The sequence below is a fragment of the Megalopta genalis genome, chromosome 2, assembly GCF_051020955.1.
Source record: "Megalopta genalis isolate 19385.01 chromosome 2, iyMegGena1_principal, whole genome shotgun sequence".
Lineage (NCBI taxonomy): Eukaryota > Metazoa > Arthropoda > Insecta > Hymenoptera > Halictidae > Megalopta > Megalopta genalis.
The window spans coordinates 17,214,081-17,240,149 of NC_135014.1; the positions used below are offsets into that span (position 1 = coordinate 17,214,081).

The 26,069-nt window shown below is 40.8% G+C and overlaps 2 protein-coding genes across 7 annotated transcripts in view; one reads left to right on the forward strand and one right to left on the reverse strand.

The window, feature by feature from the left end:
• Nucleotides 1-23,662, reverse strand: FBXO11 (F-box protein 11). Of its 3 annotated transcripts, none has more exons than XM_076518605.1 (9): nt 23,523-23,662; nt 22,159-22,500; nt 21,292-22,080; nt 20,202-21,054; nt 19,912-20,132; nt 19,616-19,834; nt 18,939-19,146; nt 17,169-17,346; nt 1-12,815 (listed from the first exon to the last, which is right to left on the reverse strand). In XM_076518605.1, the coding sequence occupies exons 1-8, from the start codon at nt 23,617-23,619 to the stop codon at nt 17,217-17,219; spliced, it is 2,859 nt and encodes a 952-aa protein (XP_076374720.1). In that variant the 5' UTR covers nt 23,620-23,662; the 3' UTR covers nt 1-12,815; nt 17,169-17,216. The 3 variants fall into 3 exon arrangements, with proteins under 3 accessions (XP_076374720.1, XP_076374719.1, XP_033324309.1); XM_076518604.1 differs by having other exon boundaries at nt 1-16,781; XM_033468418.2 differs by having other exon boundaries at nt 1-17,346.
• Nucleotides 23,586-26,069, forward strand: part of Sras (Ras converting CAAX endopeptidase Sras) — a 3,867-nt gene continuing 1,383 nt past the window's right edge. The window contains exons 1-5 of one of the 4 annotated variants that reach the window (XM_033468417.2): nt 23,586-23,726; nt 25,320-25,425; nt 25,500-25,638; nt 25,699-25,935; nt 26,007-26,069. In XM_033468417.2, the coding sequence (XP_033324308.1) occupies nt 25,402-25,425; nt 25,500-25,638; nt 25,699-25,935; nt 26,007-26,069 (463 nt within the window). In that variant the 5' untranslated portion in view covers nt 23,586-23,726; nt 25,320-25,401. The other 3 variants (XM_033468415.2, XM_033468414.2, XM_033468416.2) reach the window with 3 other exon arrangements.

A 26,069-nucleotide genomic window follows, 5' to 3' on the forward strand; every position in this document is an offset into this window, starting at 1 on the left:
TCCTGTTAATAATGACAGTATATTTGAAATAGTAATGTTTACAACATACAATTGCGACGTTACTACAGTATTTATTTATTCATTTTTTTGTCTTATTTTTTGTTTAAGGTAATTGATAATGTCTCGCAAAGGTCACACTCATCACACCGCGTTCGATCCATCCTCGGCCAAGTCTCACAAATCTTTTTCACATTTTCTCTCTCTCTCGCGCGCGTGTACTCTCTCTCTCACACACATACACACACACACTCTCGTCTCACTTTCAAAAACTAAACGGGAAATGCACGGATCTCTCGCGAGCCGGGACCACGTCTAATCGCATTACTAACATGTCGAAAAATAAACAATGGCGAAAAATGTACAGTTTAACGGATGTCCGGAGTTTCTCTTCCCCTCCCTCTCTCTCTCTTTCTCTCTTTCTGTCTGTATGATGGGTTGTTGGTTGAAGGGGCAAAGGGGGTAGTTTATAACCGAGCAACAGGACCGGGAAATAAATTTCATAGAATCGATATTGTCATGTTGGTGTCTGTAAGTTCTAAAACGTTGTTCGTGATGGGCGAAACCGGGCCCACCGGAAATCTCGGGCCCCATGGACTCCGAGAATCTCTCTTTCTTTCTTTCTCTCTCTCTCTTTCTCTCTCTTTCATTCTCTCACTCGTGTCCTCTAGCCGATCATTATGCTTCGACTCATTTTCTGCATTTTCACTCTTTTTCTCGCTCTCTCTCTCTCTCTCTTTTTCGCTCTCTCTTTCGCGTGTGCGTTCCACGTGAACAATGAGCGACGAGAACGCGACTCAGCCGTCATCGTCGAACCACGCGCCGACCCAATTCTCTTCTTTCGTTTCGCATTTTTTTTCTCTCTCTCTCTCTCTCTCGCTCGCTCGCGCGCTCTCTCTCTCTCTCACCTCCTCTGTTTTTCTTGTTTGTCAACACGATTTTTCCTTCTCCCGTTTCCGCCGACGTCTAGCGACGGCTACGCGTCCCTCCCGCTTATGCTTTTTAAACGTACTGTGACCTATGGGCTATGGCACTTGGTGCAACTAGTTTTCGGATTCCTTGGATACTGCTCTTACACATGTAAGGTACTTAATTATTATCGTTATTGTTTATTTATAATGTATGTATATGTATATTTATATATATATATACGCATATGTATATATATGTATAGATTTTCTATTCGTCTCGATATTTATATATACATATATATATGTATGTATATATAATGCTTTGTATATATATATATAAACATACATATACACACATATATATAAATATATCCATATATATATATATATATATATATATATATATATGTATACGTGTGTGTGTATGTATATATATATATATACTTATATGACACATGGTAATTCGTGCGTTTTCAGTATGGTACAGGCGTGCGCAAGGTGACACAGTCAATTTACTTTCGCGAGCTTGCGGGACGAGACGGTTTCTTTGATCGGACGCTTCGTCCAAGAGACGAACATCTCGAGGAAGCTCTTGAATATTTCCTGCTCGGAGCTGTCGCGAATTTTCGTCGGTGTCGCGGCATTTTCTGAATGAAACTCTTCTAGATCACCACCGGACTGCGGATCTTTATGCGAGCGAACATTTCTCGAGGCCCTTAGCTAGCAGTCGAGGACCACCTCCTCACCCCACCCCCCTACACCTCGTACCTTTACGTTGAGAATCTTCTCCGGTCCGAAATCAGATCAGAATTTAGGTGATACAATTTCATTCCGGGGTAATAAAAGGTTGGTCTTGAAAGAAAAAACGCAAGTTTGCGCGCAAGTTGTCGCAGTCACGGAAGTTCGCACGAACCGAGCATTTTTGCAAGCGAGCGCGAAGCAAATTAGAATTACAAGAGATCCGTTACGAGCGTCGCCGTTGAATCGACAAACGAAACGGAACTGTGCCGAGCTCCGTTGAGCCTCGCCTCGTTGACATTTCAAAGAAAACTGCGGCGGCACTTGTTTTCTCGCGTTTCGCAGAAAATACGGCGTGGACTCGCGACTGTCTGCAGTCTGCCTAACCACGATCATCGGAAAGCGATCGGCGCGAACGATCGTACTGTCGCGATTCGCTGAAGTGCACGTTGGTCGCCAGACTTCTCGGTGCTCGAAACGAAAATATTCTACCTTAGTGTACAAGTACCGAACGAAAGTGTTGGAAGGCAAGTACCCTGACGAGAGTCTCGGTGGCACGCATTGCGTCTGTTCCGAAAATACGAGGAGATTCGATCGAGCGACGCAAGCCTGCCGCGGCATTGTTGGAGTCGGCATATTTCTTTGCGTGTTGTGTTTATGAGGAGAGAATGCGATGTCGGCCGGCCGGGGTGGCTCAACCCCTTGACATACAAATGAGACAGAATTTGATGCGTCCGAAAAATACAATTTAACACGTTCCAAGCCGTTTCTGCTCGACTCGTCGTTAGCGACATTTGATGTTTTCACTAAAGATTGATACATTATCGCACAATATTTCATTACATCATCAATCCGTATGTAGTTCGCTTGTTTGGAGCAGTTATCGCATCGTGTACCACTTATGGTACACGTGGCACTGCGGTCAGTTCAATTGTAAAAGACACTCAGTTCGAAACTCTTCGATTGGTAAAAAGAGCCTAGCAAGACAAAAAGCTATAAGGATAACGATAATTTTGCAGCGATTGCCTGGAAAGCCATTTTTATGCATCTCTTGTATCAACAAAGTCAATCATTACATGTAATTATTAATTATTGTATATATAACAATTAAGCAAACTCGTGTGCTTTGTTTTATACTGCACTTCTTGCAATGCCATATTAGTTTGGCGTAAATATATCTTACAGAATTGAATTTGGAATAAAATATAATGTTTTCAGCGCATTAAATAAATATATCTGCGTGTACCGTCGGTGGTGCGCGTGGCTCAGAACGTGTTAACCCTTTGCACTCGAAGTCATTTTAATTGTAAATCTAAATTAAATCTAAAAAATGTTCTGACATACGGTATTTCCATTTCACATGATAAAGTGCATTTTATGCATATGAAATTGAGTCTTGTAACACGTACAACAGTTAGACTTTTAACAAATTTTTATATCTAAACATTGATAATATAAAAATTATCTTTTGGAACGTGATGCAAGAATTTTAGCGGTGCCTCAGAGTCACCACTCGAGTGCAAAAGGTTAATTTAACTAAACTGAACAATCATGTGCAAGCTGAGGAAGAGAATATTTTATTTTGAAATTTGGATCACTGATTTGTGGATGCAACTTCGTTATCGGTACCGTCGAGAAGATTGAAGGATGGGGCCGAAAACAGCTCTTAACGAGTTAGACTCGTCAAAGTCTACAGTGTGACACATGAAATGAATGACGACTCCAACTCGTCATTGTATGTCAAGGAAGCAAAGGTCGATTTATAGTTCAGTAGAAAATAATAAAACACTCAGCCCGGCTCGTCGGTGAGTATAAATGGACCTTAATTGGTTAAAGCAGTCGTCCAGCAAACGAAAGATCAGAGTTCGAATCCCGGTCTCGGATCCACCCGACTCATTTTCTCTGCTACAGTATTATCGTGAAACATGTTTCAACGTACACCTGGGCGACTAAAATATATATTAGGTAGAGTCATAAATAACTTCCGACGCTAGCTAAGTAGAATCTATTCGTATATCCGCCCGCTATGAGTCACCGGGACAAACGAGTTTTTCTGCTGTCATTAAATAGATAAGAGTTCAAAATAGCGGGTGTTCTAAAAATGTCTCGCAATCCAGAAATTAGAGGTTCCTGGGATCATACGAAACAACTTTTTCCTTAGCGAAAATGCAATCCGCGGCTTTGTTTGCGAGTTATTAACGAAAAACACTGACCAGTGAGAGGCGAGCTCGGTTGGCGCGAAGCGGCCGAGCCAATGAGCGGAACTGGGCCTTCGTATGCTCGCGCCAGCCGAGCTCGCCTCTCATTGGTCACTGTTTTTCGTTAATAACTCGTGAACGAGGCCGCGGATTGCATTTTCGCCAAGGAAAAAGTTGCTTCGAACGACCTCGGGAACCTCCCCATCTCTATATCGCGAGACATTTTTGGGACATCCTGCAAATGAAAATAAAAATAAATGGAAAAAGACGAAATAAATATCTGGCACAAGAATGGAAGTTATTTATAACTCGATCTAACAATTCTGAATATATGTTCGAGTGCAGTGTGTTCGTATAAAAATCGCTCCGGACCGGCTTCTGTCGCTCGGTCGACTTCCCTTTTGATCTTTCCGGTCAACGTTCCGGCGATCAACGTGTCGAAGAGCGTTCGCCGCGGTCGAACGTGTCGATAGAGGCAAACGATACACGGGAATTTCGCGAGGATCGCGACGTGAACTCGCGTTTGTCCCTTGCGATCCGTATATCGGAAACCGATATCCTGTCGGCCGTGGCCGCGGGATCGACGATCCCCGGTCTCCCGGATCTCTCGGAACGAGCTTCTGGAAAAATAAAGTTGGCTGCGTCGCCTTGGATGGAACGTCGATCGGCTCTCGATCGTCGTGTGTCAGCTCCTCGCGATCGGGCTTACGGGCTAGGTACTATTTATACAATGATACAGTCGCCGTCGCGGAGAAAAAATCTTACTCGGAAAAAACGATCGTGCAGGTGCGAGACTACGATCTCGACGAGGCTATCGTTGAGGAGGCTGCCTTCCTCGAGGAATGCTCAGGACACGTGGCTCTAGCCGGTCTCTGTCGTTTTAGAGGACAGTTCGAGTGCCCATCGGTTTTCGGCTAAGTCTATACAATCCGTCGTCGTCGGCCTGGCCTGACGAAAATCGTGAAACGACATCGGCGATAAAAGGACGCGTTCCTCTGTCTGTAGGCCATTTTGCTCTTTTTTCAGGGGTTGAAACGGTTTCTCAAATGTGGCTCTTAGGTAAATCACGTTCTCTTCGTGAGAACAGCTAAATAGTCTCTACCGACAAGTGCGACGATTGGGCTACTTTAGGCATTCGTGATAGTTTTATTCTATGTTAAAGAATTTCTCGTTCCTTCGTGAATCGACTTTGTTTCTCTCAACCTGATGTTTTTTCTTTTTTTATATATATATATATAAAAGGATCCACGAAAGCGAGGATCCGCTGGTTGGTTATCATTAAAGCGCCGATTTTCTTGCCGAATGAAAATTGTCATCATTAATTCCAAGATACATGAACTACATAAGACGTTTATTTCATTCCTTAATAATTTTAACGAGTTGACAGTAAATACAGTAATATTATCAAATTGCTTACGCGTTTATGCTATTTTGCGTTCGATCGGCACATCTTTGTCATAAATGCATAAAATTCGCAGTCTAGTTATCGAACGAACTTTCTGTTCGGAGCAATCAGGCTATCTTCGAGCTTAGACGGATGATCTTCTTTTACTACGATTGCTTGAGAAAGCTTGAATAGAATAGTCTCAATTCGATTTGAAAAAATGTTCTGACATCGGCGAGAGATACTTAAGAGTACTTGACATCGTTAAAAAAGAAAAGTAGCATTCGATGATCTTCGAGCGAACTTGCGCGCGAAACGGAATATTGGTTTGCGAGAATTTATTGCTATTTTGTGCAATTATTTGAAGATATCAGAACCGTGTTCAACCCCCTGGAAACGGACACTGTCAGCTCCCCGAGTGCTCTTCGGGGCCGGCGTTTTACGGTCCTCGCGATCCATCCGTCTTCGTCTCTCGTTCTCGAAACGTCGCGGCAGCGCAGTCTTACGATATAGGAAATCGCGTGGAAAGAATTAATCGGATTGGTTTCTCTCGTAGAAAAGTCGCGATCGATTATATTCTCGTTCCTTATTTCTTATTATTTCGCTTTCGATTCAGGCTTCGGCGTGCTCGTCCGCAGAGCACTTCCGGGCCGCGTAATTCGTTCGTCGTAATTGTAAAACGCGGCGATCGAGCCCACCTCGTCGAATGGGGAACAAGATGATCCGAACGGAATCCAGAGATGAGATCACGACTGCGTCCGACACCTCGCGATTACGCTACGCTAAAGAGAATCAATCGAGCAGAATCGGTGGGCTGCGGATTCTGTGCAAACCGTCAAGCAAAATATGGTTTCCTGTTTCGATGGGCTCGGTGGTCTAACAATAAAATATAAAATCGTATTAGTTTCTACAGCATCGTTTTCTAATGAGATTCTCCGGCGAGTGCATCGAAATCCGCAGTCCAGTTTCATTTCCCGAAAATTGAACACATTCGAACATTTGCCGTACCGAAACTGGAGAAGAGCGCGCGAAACTCGCACTCCGATTCGAAATAATCGAACGCGAAAAACGAAGCTATTAGAACAGACTCGGATCCCATCCCTGCTTCCTTGTTCTCACGCGTCCCTCGGGAATCTTCGGCCGCGACAAGCGTGCTTCCGTCTCGGTATAAGATAATTTAACGCGTGTCATATTTACAGATAGCTTATTGTACAGGTTTTCACGATCGCGCGGCCTCGTGAGAAATAAAGATATTTGTCCTGCTTTCTCTCTCTCTCTCTCTCTCATTCTCTCTCTCTCACTTCGCACTCGCACCGTGCGCCGTTTCTCTCCGTTTTCCATCAATCTCCGCCCCCCCTCGTCTTCCTCTCGTTTTCTCTGCGTGGTTCGCGCGATTAATTAATCGAATAATTATTCGCTCTTGACGGGTGCCGCGTCGCCCAGGCGTTAAGACACTATATCACCGACGAACAGCGACGCGTTCGGATATCGGGGAACAACTTCGTCTTTCGTGTTCGGCGCGGAAGCACTTGAAAACATGCCCTCTTTCGCCCTCTTTGCATCGAGACGCGATTGCCTTACTTCCAGGCGATCTACCACTGTTCAGAGCTGGCAAGTTCGCATGTGGGACGTACTTATAGGCGAATAGACTGACAAAAAGGTTCACCACCCACGCCCGATTCGATCTGTCGCATCATCCGATTCGTTAACTCTTTGGGGCACGGTGGGATTAAAAATGTCCCATTTGTTTTTTTTGTTTTTTGTTTTTGGTGAACGTGGGACATTTTTAGACCTGTCTCGAAATATTGCAATAGCTCAACGCGAGAACGTTCATGAACCCATGTGGCACGGTGGGATTATTCGAGTCCCACCCTGTAACGACAAATTGAATCGAATTGAATTATTATTACTTCTTTTTTAGTGCTTCCACATTACGCGATAGCTTTGTTAATAAAAATATACCGTTTGATTTGAAACGCGATGAAATTTCTGCGCAACATGGGTCTACTTTATTTTCCGAAATCCTGTGCCCCACAAAGGGTTAACCTACCGTGTACCACATTGTTTTCGAGTGTACGCAACGAAACCAGTTCGAAAAGCACGATTACAAGCGAACAGCGTGGTACGGAGAAACTGTGCAATAAACAGATTCTTCAACGGGGAGATTTGATACACAGTGTTTATTGTTTGTCCAACGTGAAGCTGTTGCCATGGAAGATGAGAATTTGCTTGGCTCCACATTCTCGAGATTCGGCTAGAAAAATCGGTGTTCGTACAAACGTCCGCGATCGATATTCATCCCTCACGGGGGAAATCCGGTGTGTGCATATTCCAGTAAATTCTCCCTAATCGACGCTCGGCTTGTGAACAAAAATGGACAATTTGGGAAGAGGAGATACGATTATACGATGCGATCATTGCGGCTCGTTTTTACGGTTACCGATTGTCAAAAATGATAAAGACGAGCCGCGAGATCTGGAATAATCGTACCTCCTCTTCCCAATTTGCCCGTTTTTTGTTTCCAAACTGAGGCGTCGATTAGAGAGAATTTACCGCAGTTCGGTACGCCAATTTTCCAGCTCTGAGTTTTCGCTACCGCTACCTCTGGCGAAGAGTATTTAACGGAAGAAATAACCTGTGCTAGAAGCGATTCGCATGTTTGATGTAGAAAGTCTTTTAACCCTGTGACTCAGCGTTCCAATGGCTTCGCCGGCTTGTCTTCAGTCGCCGACTTACGTTGTTGGCTGTTTATCGGGCTCTGTCATAAGTCTGCAGCGTTTTCTTTCAAACTTCTTATCCGAAAGTACGTTCGAAAATATATTTCGGGGAAAGCGGCGATCGGAGGACGTTCGTAAATCGACGAAACTTCGTAACGAAAGGGACAAACGAACGAACATTGCTTTAAGAAAGCTGCGAATTTTGATCGGATTCTCGTTCTTTTTGTTTGAATGATTGAAACGATAGCAATAATTTCTCACAAGTTTTCGATTTCGGGTGCGCGCGGACATACTTTCGGCTTCGACACAGAGAACGTCATTTGTTACTATTTACGCCGACGTTTTCGTTAACCATCGTTCAGTTTTTTTTTCTTCTGTTTCCTCGAGAACATTTTATCTCTCCGGTGTGTATGCAAATAATTGAATGGAGACGATAACGTTATCGGTTTCGATCGAACACTTTCTGCCAGGGGTAGCAGAGCCGAGATACAAAAACGGCGAACTTATCGGATTAGACACTTAACTATAAGCAACTCCCCGCCGTATCCTCTTGTACTATATGAAAATACAGTGTAAGGCTGCGTTTATGTTTCCCATCTGCTAGATTGCAACTCAACTCCGGCCGGCCTGCTGCCTTAACACTTTGACTGCCGGGCTCATAAAGATTTTATAGTGTCGGAGCTGTTTTTTCTTTCCTTTTCCTTTATCCTCGGCAGCCGAGGATAACGAGTTAACTCGTCGTTTATATTCGAGAATATGCAACGTTAATCCGAAGCTTTCTCTCACTTGTCCGAGCCGTTCTTGCACGTGATCGTTAGAATTAAGCGTTCGCGGCGTTTGCAAATTTGTTGAACAAGGGAAACCGTTTAAGTTGATTGCTCTATTTTTACCGTGGGCGATCCGCGGAACGAGCTGTTTCAAATAGGAAATTCGTCACGGAATCGGAACCGGAGAATTCTAGTTTTGTAGATCGCGCGTTTTAACCCCTCCTGGTAACGCGAATAAATTCGCTCTCTTTAACAGGTTATTATACGTAGATAAATTTTTATGAGCCACGTGGCAATCAAAGTGTTAACTTCCATGGGGGTGCAATGTGCCCGTGATACTCCTCGCGAATACATATTTCACGTCAGGCGATACATTCGAAGGTGATCCATAAGTGTTTTGGAGATGCACACCTATTTCGTTTCGTGAATGAAAAATAAGGGGCACATATCACCCGATGGAAAGTGAAAGGAACAAATATCAATGAAATGTTTCACGCTACTTGAGCTGCTCGAAAGGTTCACCCCGTAAAAACACCGCGGAAATTACCAATAATGTGTACGCTATCGGTTGAAGATTTCCGATCATCCATTACCAGCGTTATGAAAAAAAAAGCGCATTATTCATTCGTGACGATGAAATGAATAGTATGTCAAGGATACGTCGGATTTTGTGCAGAAATAGAGCAGAAACATTTACAGAATTTCTAATTCATTGAAATTATCTGAACGTAATATATAATTAATATAATTAATCAAAAAGAATACAATTAATTTATTTAGATCACCGGTCAACCTAATTCAACATTTGCCGATTTGCCAAATCTAGAGATTCGGGGATCGACGTCCCTCGATTTCTGAGCCCGTAATGGACGAGATGGAGCTTCGAGAAACAGCGTACACGCGCGCATACCGTGTTCCCTCCATACCGTCGCGATTAATAACAATAATCGCGGACAAAGACAGGATAGCTTGTTTTGCTCTTAAACGGCTCGCCATGTTCGCGCGACGGTACGGAGGAAATACTGTTACAGTGACCCGCACATTTATCCACGCAGTCTCCAAAAAACAGTGCAAAAATTCTTATACAAGCCTACACTCGCTTATCTACCCTTTTGCTTCGTCTGTAACACATTATCTCATCTGTAACCCCCTGCAACGCAGCGCAACTTCGAAGTCCCACATTTGTTATTTGCATTCTTCAAGTCTTGTTTCGCGTTATTTGTAATCGAACAATTTCTTCGCCGCGATTTCGCAGCGTACCGTACTATTTGTTCAGACTTGAAAAAGAGACCGAATTACAGAGGGTTGTTCCTTAAACGCGTAACGTTGCTTTCTTATTCAAAATAACAACGACCCAGCGAACGTGTTCGAGAAAGACGTGAAAAATTAATCAACATGGACGCTTGGTAAATACTCTTTTTATTAGTCGCGGAAGAATGTTGTATTTAATTAAAAAGAGAGTTCATTGTAGAATCGAAGATCTCATATGTGAGTCACTGTGTGTATTTATTGGGTCGGGGGCACCGCTACAAGTATTACAACTAGAGCGTTTAGGTGTACGTTTTAAGGCCATGGCGTACACGACGCCGTACGCGATCGTTTCCCTCCCGTGGTCGAAAGGAAGCTGCGGCTCTTTTCCCTCGCAACGTTTACGGCTGTCTGCTATTTACAATTATCGTATAGTCTCTTAAATATTAAACTTCCATCCGTGAACAAACATACTGTACATCGTAGTGTGTGGCTACGTGGTGCGATAGAGCAGTTTAACAATAATCTCTTGTGATTCCTCATCGACGTGGACGCGATCGATATTCCTCGCTGTACAAATATGGGCGTCGCACGAGAATCCAGAACGGAACACGAATCGTTTAACGAAACAAAAAAAAGAAAAAAGAAAAAAAAAAGAGGAAAAAGAGTAAAACCAATTAGAGAGGAAGGAGATGATTGGACGTTGTCGGGTTCGCAGGAATGATCGAATCGTACGAAATCATAGCGGCGAACCAAAGAAAAGACAACGGAACATCGCGAGCGGCACACGATTAACAAGGATGCGAAAAAAATAAAAAATAAAAGTTACAATTTGTAATAATATATATATTTTTTTTCTTAATAATAGTATAATCAATGTTTTTTTTTAAATATATATATGTATATATAAGCACACATATATATACATATATATATACATATATATAATAAGCAAATTAATATGTACAGAATACGTTGCGGTATTAGTTTCTCGCGGGCACGTGGTTCCGCTCTTTCTTTTCCCTCCTTTCGTCTGCACGTGGCTCGTGTTTGTTGTTCGTTAACTACATTATGAATATTTTTAAAGAGGACCGTTCCTAAACTATTTAATTCTATCTATTCGCTCCACCGCGAGAACAAAAAAAAACAAAGTAGAATTCGAGAGAACTATGGCAACTAACGTAATAAATGGCAAGTTCGTTGCTGACGGAAAAAAAAGAGAATCGGTGCGAGACGCTCTCGTGACGCGGAATGGAATGGAAACGATGAGTTAAAAGAGAAAGAGGTGATACCGTTTGCGACTCGTCGGAAAGAAAAGTTGTGAATGATGTATCGCGGAGAACGCGAGGATGACGATGATGAAACAACGCCGCGGGAAGATCCGATAAATTAAAGTACAAGTAACGGGGACGACTTTTTTTAACGAAGATCGAGATACTACGCCGTTCACGGCTAACACTTTGACGGCCGCACGGTCGACGCCGGAAACCTCTCGCATACCCGCGCGTCACCATACGTCGCAGCTAATTTTCTTCGCTGTCGCATATATAGCATAATTATAGTACACTTAGCGAGACAAACATCGAGAAATTGTTCGACGCGCAACTGTCGTGGCGAATTCCAAGAAAATCAGTGACTTGTTCGTGTATTCGTTAGCAGAGAGTGTGCGCCATTTGAAGAATTACATCCGCGGAGAAAAAACAAATATTTTATGTCTTATTGTCTCTCGAATGATATTCGTGAACTCACATCGGATAAATATTTGGAACAAGATCGAATTGTCTCGTAGCAAATCATTTGATCCCGACCAGCGGTTCCAGTTGTTAACAATATTGTTTCCGCGCGAACGACTTCGACAAATTAAGAACCAGCGTGAAACAACATTCGAGACACGTTTCATAATGTGCACAGAGCTCCGCAGTCGGATGAACACTTCCAATAGCGACTAATTTTGTATTACGCGCGCCGGCTCGAGGAAAAAAAGAACGCGAAAGTAAAGGGAAGCGCTTCGGAATCAGGCTCGGCAGTTGAGGGTCGAGCTCTATGATACAATCTTAATTTAAGTAATAATCGGAAGTGTGATTAAACCGCGTCGGAAGGCCGTCAAAGCATCGAGCCCGAGCGAAACGAGGATACACACACCGGATACGCGATATTTAGGGCGACGCGAACGAACGAAGCGTGGAGAGGAAAGAAACAGAAGTAAGGAGAACAAACTCTAAAACGTAATACAGATTGCAACGTAATTAAATAGAGAATCGGGGTATACGGCGGACGCGTCCCTCTCTCTTTCTGTGCTACGCGACAACTTCGATAGAGATATAATATTCATTCATGTGCGATCGCGGATACTCGGATGGTGTGCCCGTTTGTTGGATCTCGCTTGGCTACGTTCCTATATGAACGAACAAAATCATACAGACAAAATAAATGATCATTGTGCACACAGGCTTCCCTCATTAACGAACAGAAACCTACACGATCCACCCTCGCCGTACTGCACCTGGTTTATTCGGACCTTGACCTCTATACTCGAAAAATAAAAAATCTCTATTGTTCAATGATTGTCTAAAACATCTTTATAACACAAAATATTCGTTACTTTATAGTGCACATGTATCGCTAGAACAAGTCTGTACGAAATTGCAAGGTCATTGACATTTTTCTCTATAAATCGGCAGACTTAATATTGGTCTTCTTGTATAAAAACGATTAGCGTAGCGAGAGTCGAAGGCGTGCGGAATCGGTAATTTGTATTGTTCCCTAGGCACCGGTATCTGTTTCCTTTCGATTCTTGTTCGGGAACGAACCTCTGTCCAGAGAGTGTCGGTCGACCTTTCCTTTTGCACACGGAGCTACATGAATTCAAACAAAACACAATAGACCTCTATTGCCGATCAAAGCTTACATCTAAATACATTCAACAAGTAGAACCGGGGAATCATTGAAATCGTACCGCAGCCGAAACACAAGCATCGCTTTTTCTCTATAACACCAGGCAGCTTTTCAATCACACATTATAGTCTTCCATTTCTTCGAGAGAGAGTAATGTAATATCTTGATATTTTTGTAATATCTTGAGAGTAAGAGTTAATATCTTGATATTTCATTACCTCTTCGTAGAGCAAACAAATTCGTCCATTTTGTAATTTTTCAATCACGTTACAGTAAATTCATTCGAATTGTCCCCCAGCTTGAAAACGAAAATGAACAATTTGGTAAGGGCAGACACGATTATCCGAGCCCTCGCGGTTCTGTTTTATAGTTGTTGACAATCAGCGACTATAAAAACGAGTCGCGAGGCTCGCATATTCTTTTTATTAATTGAAAATGTCGAGTTATAAAGAGTTAAAAAAATGCGACACGAATCTCTATTTTATACCTTAAACATCGATTTCATTATTATTCGTATGTACCTGAAGCTGTTTCGAACTCTAAAAAGATTCAGACAATAAAAAAAACATTAAACACGGCTGCGGCAAGGATCAATGTTCGTCGCATACGAATTACTTAACACGCTTCGAAATCGCGAGAGGATAGAAATCACAGAAAAACGTTCGTTCCTCCTTTCAGCTTCCAAAATTACCCATCGATTTTCCTCGTTTACGCGAAAAAAAAGTAAATATATAGAAATAGGATAGACAATAAAATACTTATTAAAAAGAACACAAAAATAAAAGGTGCCACAAAAATAATCGCAATCGTCTATCTTATAATTTCAGTAGCCGGTTAGTTACAATAAACATATTTAACAGTTCGTAAATAATACTCGAGACAGTATCAAAAAAAAAAAGAATATGAAGCACTAAAACGATCGACGAATAAATTTTGCTAATCATAATTACAACGTGTGTGTATAGAGAGCGCGCCAAAGAAGGACTTCCAGTTTTCATTCGCTCGATAACTTCTAGCAAATTATGTTTTTCTTTTTCGTTTTCCATTCTCTTAATATGAGGTAATTTTCGTGCGTACATTCGTTTGAAAACACGCATTTTCTATGCTTAAAGTTTCAAACGAGGTGTTACAAAAAGGAACAAAAGAAAAAACAAAAAAGAAACAGCCGAACAGTAGAGCAATAATTCCAGAGATGGGGGACGCATTGTACAAATAGAAAATAAAATAACGGAGCACAGTTTAACTGTAAAAGGAATCTGTATGTCGCTGAGGGAACGCGAGGAATGATCGCATTCCCGTTCTCATGATCTCTGTGTGATGCCACGCGACATGAAAAATGCCTTTGACTTCGCCATGCCTCTCATGCGTATCCCATTCACTCTCAGTGCGCATATATAACGTGTTAAACATTTCGATACAGTTACGCTATATATATAATATGACACTGCGGTGTAATAATACTACAGACCTTAAGTCGGTAATCGCGTTCAAAGGCAATTCTCACCGTTCACCCGTTCTGCCGAGGAAAAAAAAAGAAAAAGGAAAGAGAGACATAAAAAAACAGAGACAAGAAGAACAATCATTTACAAAAAAAAAGGTACGTGCAACGATGTACGGTACACAGTCAATGAATCACGAGAGAGAGATTGATTTTCTTTTTTTCCCATTTGCTTTCATTCCGTTCTATTCGCAGGCAAAAATCTCGTCGTGCGAACATGTTTTCGTTCTTTCTTTTCTCCTCTTTTTGTTGCCCTGTTCCGCGATCGACGATTACCTATTACATCAATCGAACGATCAAACCTAAAACCACACGTATCGCAAACGTTCGTGCCTCGTTTCAAGTGAATGCGGGTCGCGTGTCTAAAATTATCGCTAATAGGCGCTTCGTTCATTTTGCGATTTCTCTTTCTCTTTTTTTCTTTCTGTCCGTTTGTTTTTTTTTCGCAAAAGCGACGCGACGCTGCGCCGCTCCTGCCGATACACAATTACAATAATACGATTAGACTTCTTCTTTTGTTTTTACCGCTAAACGTAATATTAAAAAAAGTCGGATTACTTTTCGTTAAAAATTCGAGATTACATTTTCGAGTTTTCATTATTATCCCCCACCCCACCCACCCCCCGTATCCGTGTTTTAAAAACTGTTCCTCAGCGACAGTATACATCGGTTTCCGCTCTATCGTTCTCTTTCTTTCTTCTTTTTGTTTTCCTTTTTTTATGTTTTATCGTTTTAAATATTTCGTCGCTTTTCTCACTGGTATACATCGACCGCACGTGATTAATCTTGTAAATACTCCGTGAAGATTCGAGACATTATCATTTTTTTTTTCTTTCCATTTAGAACTCTGTCTTTTTCAGTTATTATTACATGCACTTTACCCCCATCTCTTCCCACGTTACGGCGATTAGGGCCATCACTATTCACAATGCGCAGGATACAATCGAAGAACTGTATGCATGCATGCATGTATGTATACGCGCACGCGTGTGCTACATAGGTACACACACACACCTCTTATACAATACAAGAACGAGAAAAGAAAGAAGCAAAAGAAAGGAAAGAATTATTTCGAATCGCGCGTTAATAGACGTTTTTTCTCGTTTGCTTTCTGTTCCATTTTGATTATTGTTTTCCCCGGTCGTGTGAATCTTACAATATCACATTTTTTAGACATCTGTTCCAGCATGTCGTTCATTGGGTATCGTCTTCGTCTCCGGCCTTCCCCGTTGTTCTCGGACATTATTCTTTTTCTCCTTTCGTCTCCACGATCGTTCACCGTTGATCTTCACATGCGTGTCTATTCACCGAAGTCGCACTCGCTCCGTTTTAATTCTCTCGTTCGTACGATTCCCTCCTGCAATTAATCCAGTTGAGAGAGTCCGGGTCGATCGTCCCCCTGCAACTTCATCGTTCGTAAATACACAATACGCACTCGTTCCCCGTGATCAATTTCTATCTGCGTTCTCTGTGATTACACTGGCTAGTTTTTCGGTTTTGTTTGTTTTTTATTTTTTTAATATTTTCCTTTTTTTAGAAAAAAAGAGTCTCGAACGAGAGCGAACGTTATTCGCGCAGACACATAAACGGCGCGGCGTTCCATATTTTTTTTTCTTTTAATCGATCGCTTTGATCGCGTTCATTTTAATTACGATATACACAATTTACATTCGCGACACTGTGTGTTTATATCGTGTGGACTTAAACATTAAACATTTCTTTCATTCTTCTCGCTTATCTGCTTTCCTGTGTTTGTTTAAATTGATATTTTTCGTTTTATGAATCAATGCCATCGCATTGCACGAGCGTCCCTTTAAATTCTTTATTTAAAGACAGTTTTATTTCCCCTCTCCGTTTCACGTTTGCTTAGTATTAAAACATCACCGACCGTCACGTGTCTCCATTTACCAAACGTATACACATGTGTTCCTTTTGTTTCGGATTCGCTTCTGCTTTCGTTTTAGACCTCGTTTCGTTTCCTACACAGACTCACACTGCACTCTTTTATTTTCTCTTGTTTCCCTTTTTTGAAGTGTGAACTTAGAAGTCGGATCCCGGAAGCTGGAGATTCCGGTTTTGTATGATTTATTATCGCGTACTTTTTTTTTATTTGTTTAGTGTTTCGTCGCTTCGGTTAGCACGTTTTAAATAAATTTGACGTTATAATCGTTAGGTTTTTTTTTCTTTTCGGCTTACAGAGGAAGTCCCGTGTGTTTCTTCTCTTTTGTCACTTGATTATTTAAACGTCGATGGCTCATTTCGTTGCGGAGTTCTTTATTACGTGATTCGCGAGAAAATCGAAGATACGGTTTCCTTTATTCGAATAATACTTGCGTTTGCATTGGAAAAGATCGGATCTTCATTCATTAATTATCTTATTCAGCAACGAACATCCGTCTTCCGTCGAAATACACGTCAAGATGGGGCACTAATTTATTAATAAAAAAATATAATATTTCTTAATGACGATGATCCACGAGTTCATGCAAACTGATGCGATAAATGAGTGATTTTGACCACCACGATGACTATGACGATAGCAATGACAGTGAGATGGATGGATGGTCAAATGGTAATAGAAATAACGATGACAATAATGATGATGATGACGATGATGATGATGATGATGATGATGATGATGACGATGACGATGATAACGATGCCGATGAAATTGCCGTTAATTGAAACATGTTAACAATAACTATAGCTTTTAAAAAAAAAATATAACAATCACAACGGGGACGCGAAGGAACAAGTGCCATAATAAAGAACTCAGCAACAAATTACTCCGTGTTTTACAATGTGTTGGACTTACAGGCTGTCTCAGTGTCGTTTGATTGTTTTATTTAGTTTAGGTTAATTCCTAGTTGACCATAAGCGTGTGCGATTCCATCGGTGCTGCACTGTCGTACAACGTGTCTGTGTCCTGCGTTGGCTCACCCTGAAGTTGACACTGATTACTTAAAGTTCCAGCACCACAGTCACAGAAGAATCTGAAAAAAGTTCACTAATTAGAAACCAGTCTGATATATGTACACGTGAATTAGTTTTGCTTCATTAATTTTTAGACAGCATTCACTTAACTAACATATTTACGTCGCTTCTATGAAACTGTCTCCGAAGTACGTAAAATGAAAAAGAAATGGATATATTCTCCATAGATGCCTTACAAGTGCAATATAAAAATACGAATATACAGAATACAGAAAAATGTAAAATCTCGTAGGAACCTCTAACAAGTTATCTATAAGCTTATGGTTAGAATATTAATAATCATGAAAACATGAGATAGAAGAGGTGCTAGACAAGAAAGCTAGAAAGGTAAATAGAGAGATAAAGAGTGAGAGTGAGAGTGAGTGAGTGAGAGAGAGGGAGGGAGAGAGAGAGAGCTGGTTAATGAACATAAATATTGTAAACAAAATTGCTTTTAACAGCTAGGAGACTGAAAGTAAATAAATAAATAAACATTCTATTAAATTCTATAATAGATTTACAGTAGTTTCTCCCTGAAATGTTCACAGAACTCGGCATTGAAAACATCAGATCTGAGAATATTAAATCGCGATTCATCGAGCTTCGCTTTTATAGTTGCCAACACCTCGTGCGTGCGTCTGTATTTGTGAAAGAAAGAGAAAGAGAACAACACTCGAGGCAGCCGGCTAACTTAAAAGCCAGTGGTCAGCATGCAGGTATACATTAATATGAATACATTGTAATGCTAGAATAAAAACGATAACTTAACTTTATTATTTCTAATTTTTTACACATGAAATTTTTTTTTATATATTGGTTAGATTCTTCCAATTCAAATGAGACCAAACACGACATGCTTTAAACCATATTACGTAACAAATCTTAATTGATTATTCATAAATGAATTTTTTTTCCATTATTTGTTATTAAGAAATAGAGGAAAACCATCATCGTAGGCCATAAAGATGATACGCCACAAAACAATTCAATATACATGGAATATCATTTTTGACGTATCTAATTAGTATAAGCATAATTATGTATAATATCAATGCAGTTTTTTAATGTATACATAATCATTGTAAGACTTGTGATGAATAGATTACTTTAATATATTAGAAATACACTATACAGTTATTATTTATATGTATAACAATGTATTTTACTTATGTGATCACAGCGATAATGGAATAACTGTAAAATGAATTACGCGATAAAAATTAAATAAACAAATGTAATCGGAATTACATGTATTGTGTTTGGTTTTATTTAATCAGAAACATTTGTCCAAACTATATCATGTTCAGTCTCAGTTTAATCATTAAGCTAAAAAAAATCAGTTTTAAAATATTAAAATTAAAAAGAAGTTATGTCATTGTATTATGAGTTATCTTCCGAGAATTTGAATCAAAGGAGCCGCATCGCGTGCCGCATCACATGCTCGATTGACTACGTCGCATCGACGTAGCAATAAATCACAGGGCCGTAGCCATAACACAGGTACAAATCCCAACATACCAAAATTTGGTAAATCCCGGAGAAACTACTGTATATACGTATTTAACAATAGAAATTTCTTATTCGATCAAGTTCAATTATTGAAAATACTTACCGATCGTGTCTAATAAATTCTACATCGTGACCAGCATGGCAAGTTTTTATACAGTTCACACAAATTGCATTGCGATCTGTCGTGTTGCATGTCTGGCAGCGGTAGAAATCGTGCATAGGGAAGGAAGTGTACGACGAAATTTTGTATAAACATTGGCCGTTACCGACTGCTTTCTCAACTGCATCTTGGTTATTAAATATCTTATTGCCTGTAATAGCGGAAACGATTAAATTGTATAAATTAATACGAAAAGACAATTTAATTTTTGGGCTACATAAAATTTTTTATCAGAGTGCATTTTTCAGATTTATACTGAATCGTATTATACATACGCCTACTTAAATAATTTCTGATAACATTTGTTGTTCGCCTATACGCGTCAATAGTAATTAGGAAGTTAATGAAGGAAGGTCATAGATTTTCTAATTAGGAAGCTGCTTACTTTAAAGAGAAGTTACTAACTAAAAAATAGATTATGGATCTTTATGCGTTCATAAATGCGTAAAATTCAATTAATAAGCATTAATGGTATCCTCACTTTATTTTTAATAAAAGAGTTATTTAAATAAATTTTACTCTCATTCTGATTATAAAGTAGTAGGGAAATTTGCATACTGAATTCACAGCGTAATAATGAGCAAATGAATTAGTAAAATAATAATTTAAAAAATACGAACCTCTAGTCGTCGGTTGAACTCCGCTTGCTAAGCAAAGACCACCGAATCTATTATTGAAAATTTGATTAAATTCTAGCGTGGCGGTCGCGTTATTTGTGATCTCAACGCCGGCTGCCAATCCATCGAAGATTCGATTTCTCCTTAGTACAGGATGAGACTGTGTAGAAATAAGCACTCCCGCTTGCGCATTACGAAATATATCATTCTCTTCGAGCACACCTGTTTAAAAAGAAGAATTAATAATCTCGCAAATCTTTCACGCTAAAACCAGGCAATAAAAATAAATAGTAATATACCTTTACCACCGTTAAATATACAAATACCACCATCTCGTCCATCAAATATCTTGTTCCTTTTTAACGTAGGGTTGCTATCGGTTTTAATCCATACTCCCGCCATCGCGTTATCAAAAATCTCATTTTGTTCGAGTAAACCTAATCCGCTATTATACACAAGAACGCCGCCGTTCTGTCCGCCCCATATCTTATTCCCACGTATCACTGGATTGCTTCCAGTCCTGCAGCATCATAGAGACACAGTTAGAGTCACAAAACCAACAGTATTCACCTAGCAATGATGATCTTACCTTATTTGTACTCCCGAATACAAATGATTGAAAATATCATTGTCCTCTAATTTACCGTGTCCATTGTCATAAAAATAAACGCCGACCTGTTTCCCGCTATGGATACGGTTTCTTCTAAGCACAGGTGTAGATCCGGTGGTTATCCACACACCTGCCAATGTGTTTGCATACACCTCGTTCTCCTCGATCAGACCTTGTCCCTTCTCGTGCACGTATATACCGCCGTGTTGACCGTGATGTATCTTGTTGTGTCGAACGATGGGATCGGAATTCGTTCTGATTTGAATGCCGGCTAGAGCGTTTCCGTAAATATTATTGTGTTCTATCAAGCCTCGCCCTTCGCCGAATATGTATACGCCCCCTTGATGACCATTGTAAATTTCGTTCCTACGTATGGTCGGGTTCGAGTTGGAGGTGATCCAAACACCGGCGAAGTTGTTCGAATGAATCTTGTTGTCGATAAATTGACCTAAACCGTTTTCGTGGACGTAGATCCCGCCCGTTTGTCCATGGTGAATCTCGCAATGCACCACCGTTGGATTAGCACCGGCCTTCACCTCGAAACCAGCTATCCGATTGTTGTGAATGTCGTTGGCTTCGAAGTAACCCAGGCCGTTGTCAAACGTGAATATGCCGACGTCCCTTCCGTGATGGATGTGATTCCTCCGCATGATTGGGTTCGCGTAATTCTTCACCCAGATACCAGCCAGCGCGTTTCTAGATATTTCATTGTCCTCGTATGTTCCTTGCGCGTAGTCGGTCACATACAATCCAACGTTCTCGCAATCCGATATGTCACAATTCTTCACCACAGGATTGGCTCCTACGCCCGACACACAAACGGCTGCTCCAACTGCAGAGAACGAAAATGTTTGAATATAATCGTGTACTAAAAATTGTAACTTAGACTGTGGAAGTACATGCAAACGACAAGGAATTAAAAACTGGATTTGGGTTTTATAGATTTTGGGAAACTTTTGCGACTTGTAAACGGAGTTCCCACAGTTTGAACATTACTATAAAAATAATTTATACGATGATTGTTACTTAATAAGTTAAAGAGCTTCTTAAAAGTTTTCTACTAACTTACCAACACTTGAACTCCTAATAATGCAGTGGTCCACCGTGGGACTGCAGTTTTCGCCGACCTCTAAACAGTAATGTTTATGGTGCGGCACCGTACTGGTAACGTCAGGGGTGAACTTTAACGTGAGATGGCCGGCGTAAGCTCGTTTTGCTCCTTCTACAAACATAACTGTAGACTCACTTTCTCGTTCGAGTATAACCGATTCTGCCACGTTTCCGGGTGCCGCTCCTATCAATGCGACGTCGCTGTCTATTACAAGAAATTCGCCTCTGTATATACCAGCGTGTAAGAAAACTAAATGTTGAGGTGCTCCCTCTTCCGATTGGGAATTACTTCCGCAGCAATTCCCCTGGCCGGTTGTGCTTGTGCTATTGTTCGACGTGGAACCACTATTGCTTCTATATTCATCTACATAGTCTAACGCTGCCTGAACAGTATTAAAGTATGGCAAATTCCGTCCCTTGACCTTCAGATCTTGAAATCCCGGCCTGACGTGCACTCCTCTGTATAATTGTCTAAAGCTCTCCTTCCATGGATTGTGGTAATCCGATTCGTCCGGAGACACGAATTCGAATTTACAAGGTGCTGGATTAAATAGTGGTAAATCGTACTCGTAAACTTGCTGATACAGAGACTTCCATAGTTCAGTGTCGTTCGCGATCGCTTGAAAACGTCTGCAAACTTGAGAAACTCTACACAGATCTTGTTCCATTAGATAATTAAATATAGTAAGCAGCACTTCGTCCGGCAACTCGTACTGAAGGTAATGTGCTGCGGCGTTTGTGTTTGTACCTACAAAAGTGATTAATGACACTTTAGGAAAATATTAAACAATGTTTATAATGCATATTGAAAATCAATGAACTATACCATCTGTGGATAATGAACATGTCCGCCTAGGTCGTTTTCTGGCTGGTAAGGAGGAAGAACCTAGAGTTGCTCCGATACTACTGCCACCCGAAGGAGGTAAGGCAGAGCTGGTACCAGGAGCTGGATCCGGATGAGGTGGACTTTTACGCCTTAAGTCGTAAGGGGAAGAATGTGAATGCGATGGGGAAGGTGACGGTGCTGCAACACCTGAAACACTGGGAGAAGATCCTCTTCCACCGCTTCCACCCCCACCTCCACCTCCTCCTCCTCCTCCTCCACCGCCAACTCCACCACCAGGAGGTATCTGATTCGATGCTGAACATGGCAAATCGCATGCCTCGGCTAAAAAATTAAAATGATTGCAACCAAAATATGAGTATAAAAATTAAACCTTCTACGATATCAAAATTCTAATGTATCACTGCAGGTACTTGATAAATAAAACAAAAACAGACACCTGACAAATATCAGAGTATCAATTGCAAACTGTGACAAGTAACAGAGTTTACATTTGGTAATTGACATATAAAGAGAGTAAAAAATATGAACAGAAGATAAACCGCATGTAAGGGATGCTAATAAGGAAATTAAAACATATTAGCATTATCCATTCAATGTATGTGCACAATCAGTTATCAAACCATATTTCAAAAGGGAGTAGTTTCATAATTCCATTTTCAAAGAAACAGTGACAGTTGCAGTTGCATCTCCAATGCACAGAAAGTGATTTGGGAAAGTGGAGCATTATACTAATTTAACACAAAGTCTATAGCTGGTGCAATATCAGATTGAAAGGTGCATCATGTCCCCGAGATCGTGGGCCGATAGTTTTTCCGAATCACGCGAGGACCCGTTCTTACGGTCCCGCAGCTGGATGTTTAATAAATCGGAATTACACGAAAAGAAACGAAAAAAAGAATAGGGGAGGTGGGGTGAGGAGTGTAGACTTTGAGCCGACATTCCACGGTAAAAATTGACAATCGCGAAGTGTACGCGATACGGTGATCGATGTCCCCGAAAGAAAGAAGGGCTGGTGCAAGTGCGGCGAGACCACGAACAAACGTCATCGGCGGTCGCGTTTTTCGGGCATCCCGGACTGCGAGAAAATCATGCGAGAGAAGAGACGTGGGCAGCGTAAGGTTTAACTGTCGTCTCTGTCCTGCTCTCTCTACGTGATGTCCGGAATGGTAAACGAAAAACACGAGTAACGATGAGGAAGGATGTCGGTTGATCGGGAGAGGCATAGAGAATCGACGAAATCGGGTTAGACCCGTGAAATAACGAAGTAGGTGAAGGGAAAAGAAACGAGCTGAGAGACGACAGGTGAGCAGTGAACCGAGGGTCTGGATGCAGGGCTCTCTTACCCGAGGTGGTTCTCGAAGGCAGAGGGATCCTGTTCGCGCCTTTTCTCCGGGATCTTCGCACGTAGTGGCGCCCTGATGTGAACGAGGCGCTTGGCATTTTTAACGTGCTTCCCGACGAAAATTATGCGAGAAACGGGTGAAACAACTAAACACTAAACAATGGCGACACTTCCACCGAGCCCAGCGGCCATCTTCTCATTGACGGTAGGACTGCCGACTGGTGCTAGACCGCCAATCGGATGAATTTCTGCTCATCCCCTCTTTCCGCGCTGACCACCCTACTACCCTGCCCAAAAGCGATCCTTTTCTCACTTGCTCTCACTCGCCTGCCACCCCCTCGCACCGATCCCCTCTTCCGCAGTGGATCGCGACACAAGCGACTAACATCAGTAAGTATGGAGTTACGGCACCGAGCACTTCAACCATAAAGCATTCTTACAGAGGCGGAAATCTGCCGTTTTTCAACAGCTAGTCTCTATTGTGCGCATGCGTCTGCAATTAGATCTTCCGTGAACATAGCCTCAGGACATTGTGTTCAAGTGCGTATGAACACACGAATTTGTGGCTTTGAAATTACCAATAATGGAAATACATTTATTGTATAAATTGATTCAAGCATAACAAAGTAAAAATCCAAGTAATGTCACTTTTTTGATAATATTCAGTTTCAAATTAATGTTTCGAATTAGAACATTGTACTTGTATACCGTCCGGTACATAAGAATACAATACACCGTACGCCGTACGCGAAGGAACAAAGTATTGAAAAGCGCGGGAATATTTAAAAAGTAGCCCTATGAGACACTGTGTTTTCTATCAAGTATGTGTGATTGAATGTTTCTATTCAGTTTCCAACAATTTTTTGTATTTATATTCGTTTAGATATTAACGACTTTATCGTCTCTGTTATGTCATGTTTATGGAACAGAATTTATATACGCAAGCGTACTGGAGGTTTTAAAAGTCTGCAGCTATATTCGCGGAACAGTGTCCCGTCCGTATGCACCTGCGATATCGAGGAGGTGTCAGACCTTATTCATGAAGCACAACTTGTTCACGCATGTGTACAGAAAATTGTTTCTGAAAAATGCCGCAGTTTCGTCTCTGATGTAGTGCTTTGTGTTCTGCCAAGTATTCTGTGGTTATGGAGACCGCGGATCAAAATACCGATATGTCCTGTGTGTCCGTAATTTTATTATGCCTTGGTCTCGCTGTAGTGTACGTTGCAAGTCTCTATGTATGGAGAAACCCGTGCGATAGGTAAAAGAAAGCTGGCCGGCGATGAATGTCGATCTGCTTTTTTAAATAAGCATTTCTCCTGCGATCGTGTAACATGCTCTCTTGGTTCTGTTAACGGTGAACCACAGGGTACCATGAACAAAGTGTAACTGTATTCACGTCGTCCCGTGAACGCGAATGCCACTCTTTTTCAATTTCTCCCACTCGTACGATCATAAGGACCTCCACCCTTGAATTCTTTTTTATCCAGCGTCGCGTTTAAAACTTACAATACATTCTGTTTAAAAAACAAAATTCCTCAATTTAACCTATTATCCATCTGAATCATTTACCTCTATAAAATTTCATATATCAGGAAAGCTGTATTTAAAATTTATTTAAAATCACAGAAGATTTTTAAATGTAAAACGTTCTATATAAAAGTAACAAGATACTAATACAAATAAAAATGATGATCGGTTGAATAACAGGAAGATCAATTGATAAAGCTTTTAATCAAACATTCTTATCTCCTATATATATGTCTTTGAAATTTTTGTTTTTGTTTCATAATTACAGAGAACATCCTTCAACTATAAAAAGAAGATTTTTTAGTGTTTTCATAGTATGCCTTATATCTCCTACATCATTGTATTTTGGAATGAATGAAAAATACTTTGAACAGGTAATTACATGGTTACATTGTATTTTTTTTGTACATGGATATTTTCAAGTTGTTAATAAGTTATATTGTTTCAGGCAACATTTCTGGAGTTACTAGGTATAAGATGGGCAGGTTTAATTCAAGCAATTGTGATACCATTATTGTTAACAATGATACTATATTTAGGACCATTATGTGTACAAGGTTTTAGTGGTCTTAGAAGATTATGTACCCGTGAGTGCTTCACACATTTTTTTTCTCTAATGTATTAACTAATAAATTTACTTGTTTCAGAGTCTATGTATAGAATTGGAAATATAAGGACATTAACGTGGTGGAGAAGTCAAGTTGTTGCTCCTTTGACCGAAGAATGGACATTTAGAGCTTGTATGTTGCCATTACTTTTGCAATGCTTTGCGCCACTTACTGCAATATTTGTATGCTCATTGTTCTTCGGAGTAGCTCACTTCCATCATATAGTATATAGACTAAAAGAAGGCATGCCACTTAAACATGCTGTCTCTATGTCATGTAAGTACTATTTGCAATTTAGATGAAATTTAAGAGTGTCGACAGACTTGTAATTGTAATTTGTTAATCAGGTTTTCACGTTGGATACACAACGGTGTTCGGAGCATATGCAGCATTTCTATTTGTTAAGACAG

Bases quoted from the DNA above. Each gene is read 5' to 3' on its own strand.
- FBXO11 (XM_076518605.1), bottom strand. From the start codon at position 23,619: ATGCCAAGCGCCTCGTTCACATCAGGGCGCCACTACGTGCGAAGATCC. The intron at 20,133-20,201 runs GTAAGATCATCA...ATGATGCTGCAG, and splicing joins TATTCGGGAGTACAAATAAG to GACTGGAAGCAATCCAGTGA. The intron at 19,835-19,911 runs GTATATTACTAT...CTTTTTAAACAG, and splicing joins TATATTTAACGGTGGTAAAG to GTGTGCTCGAAGAGAATGAT.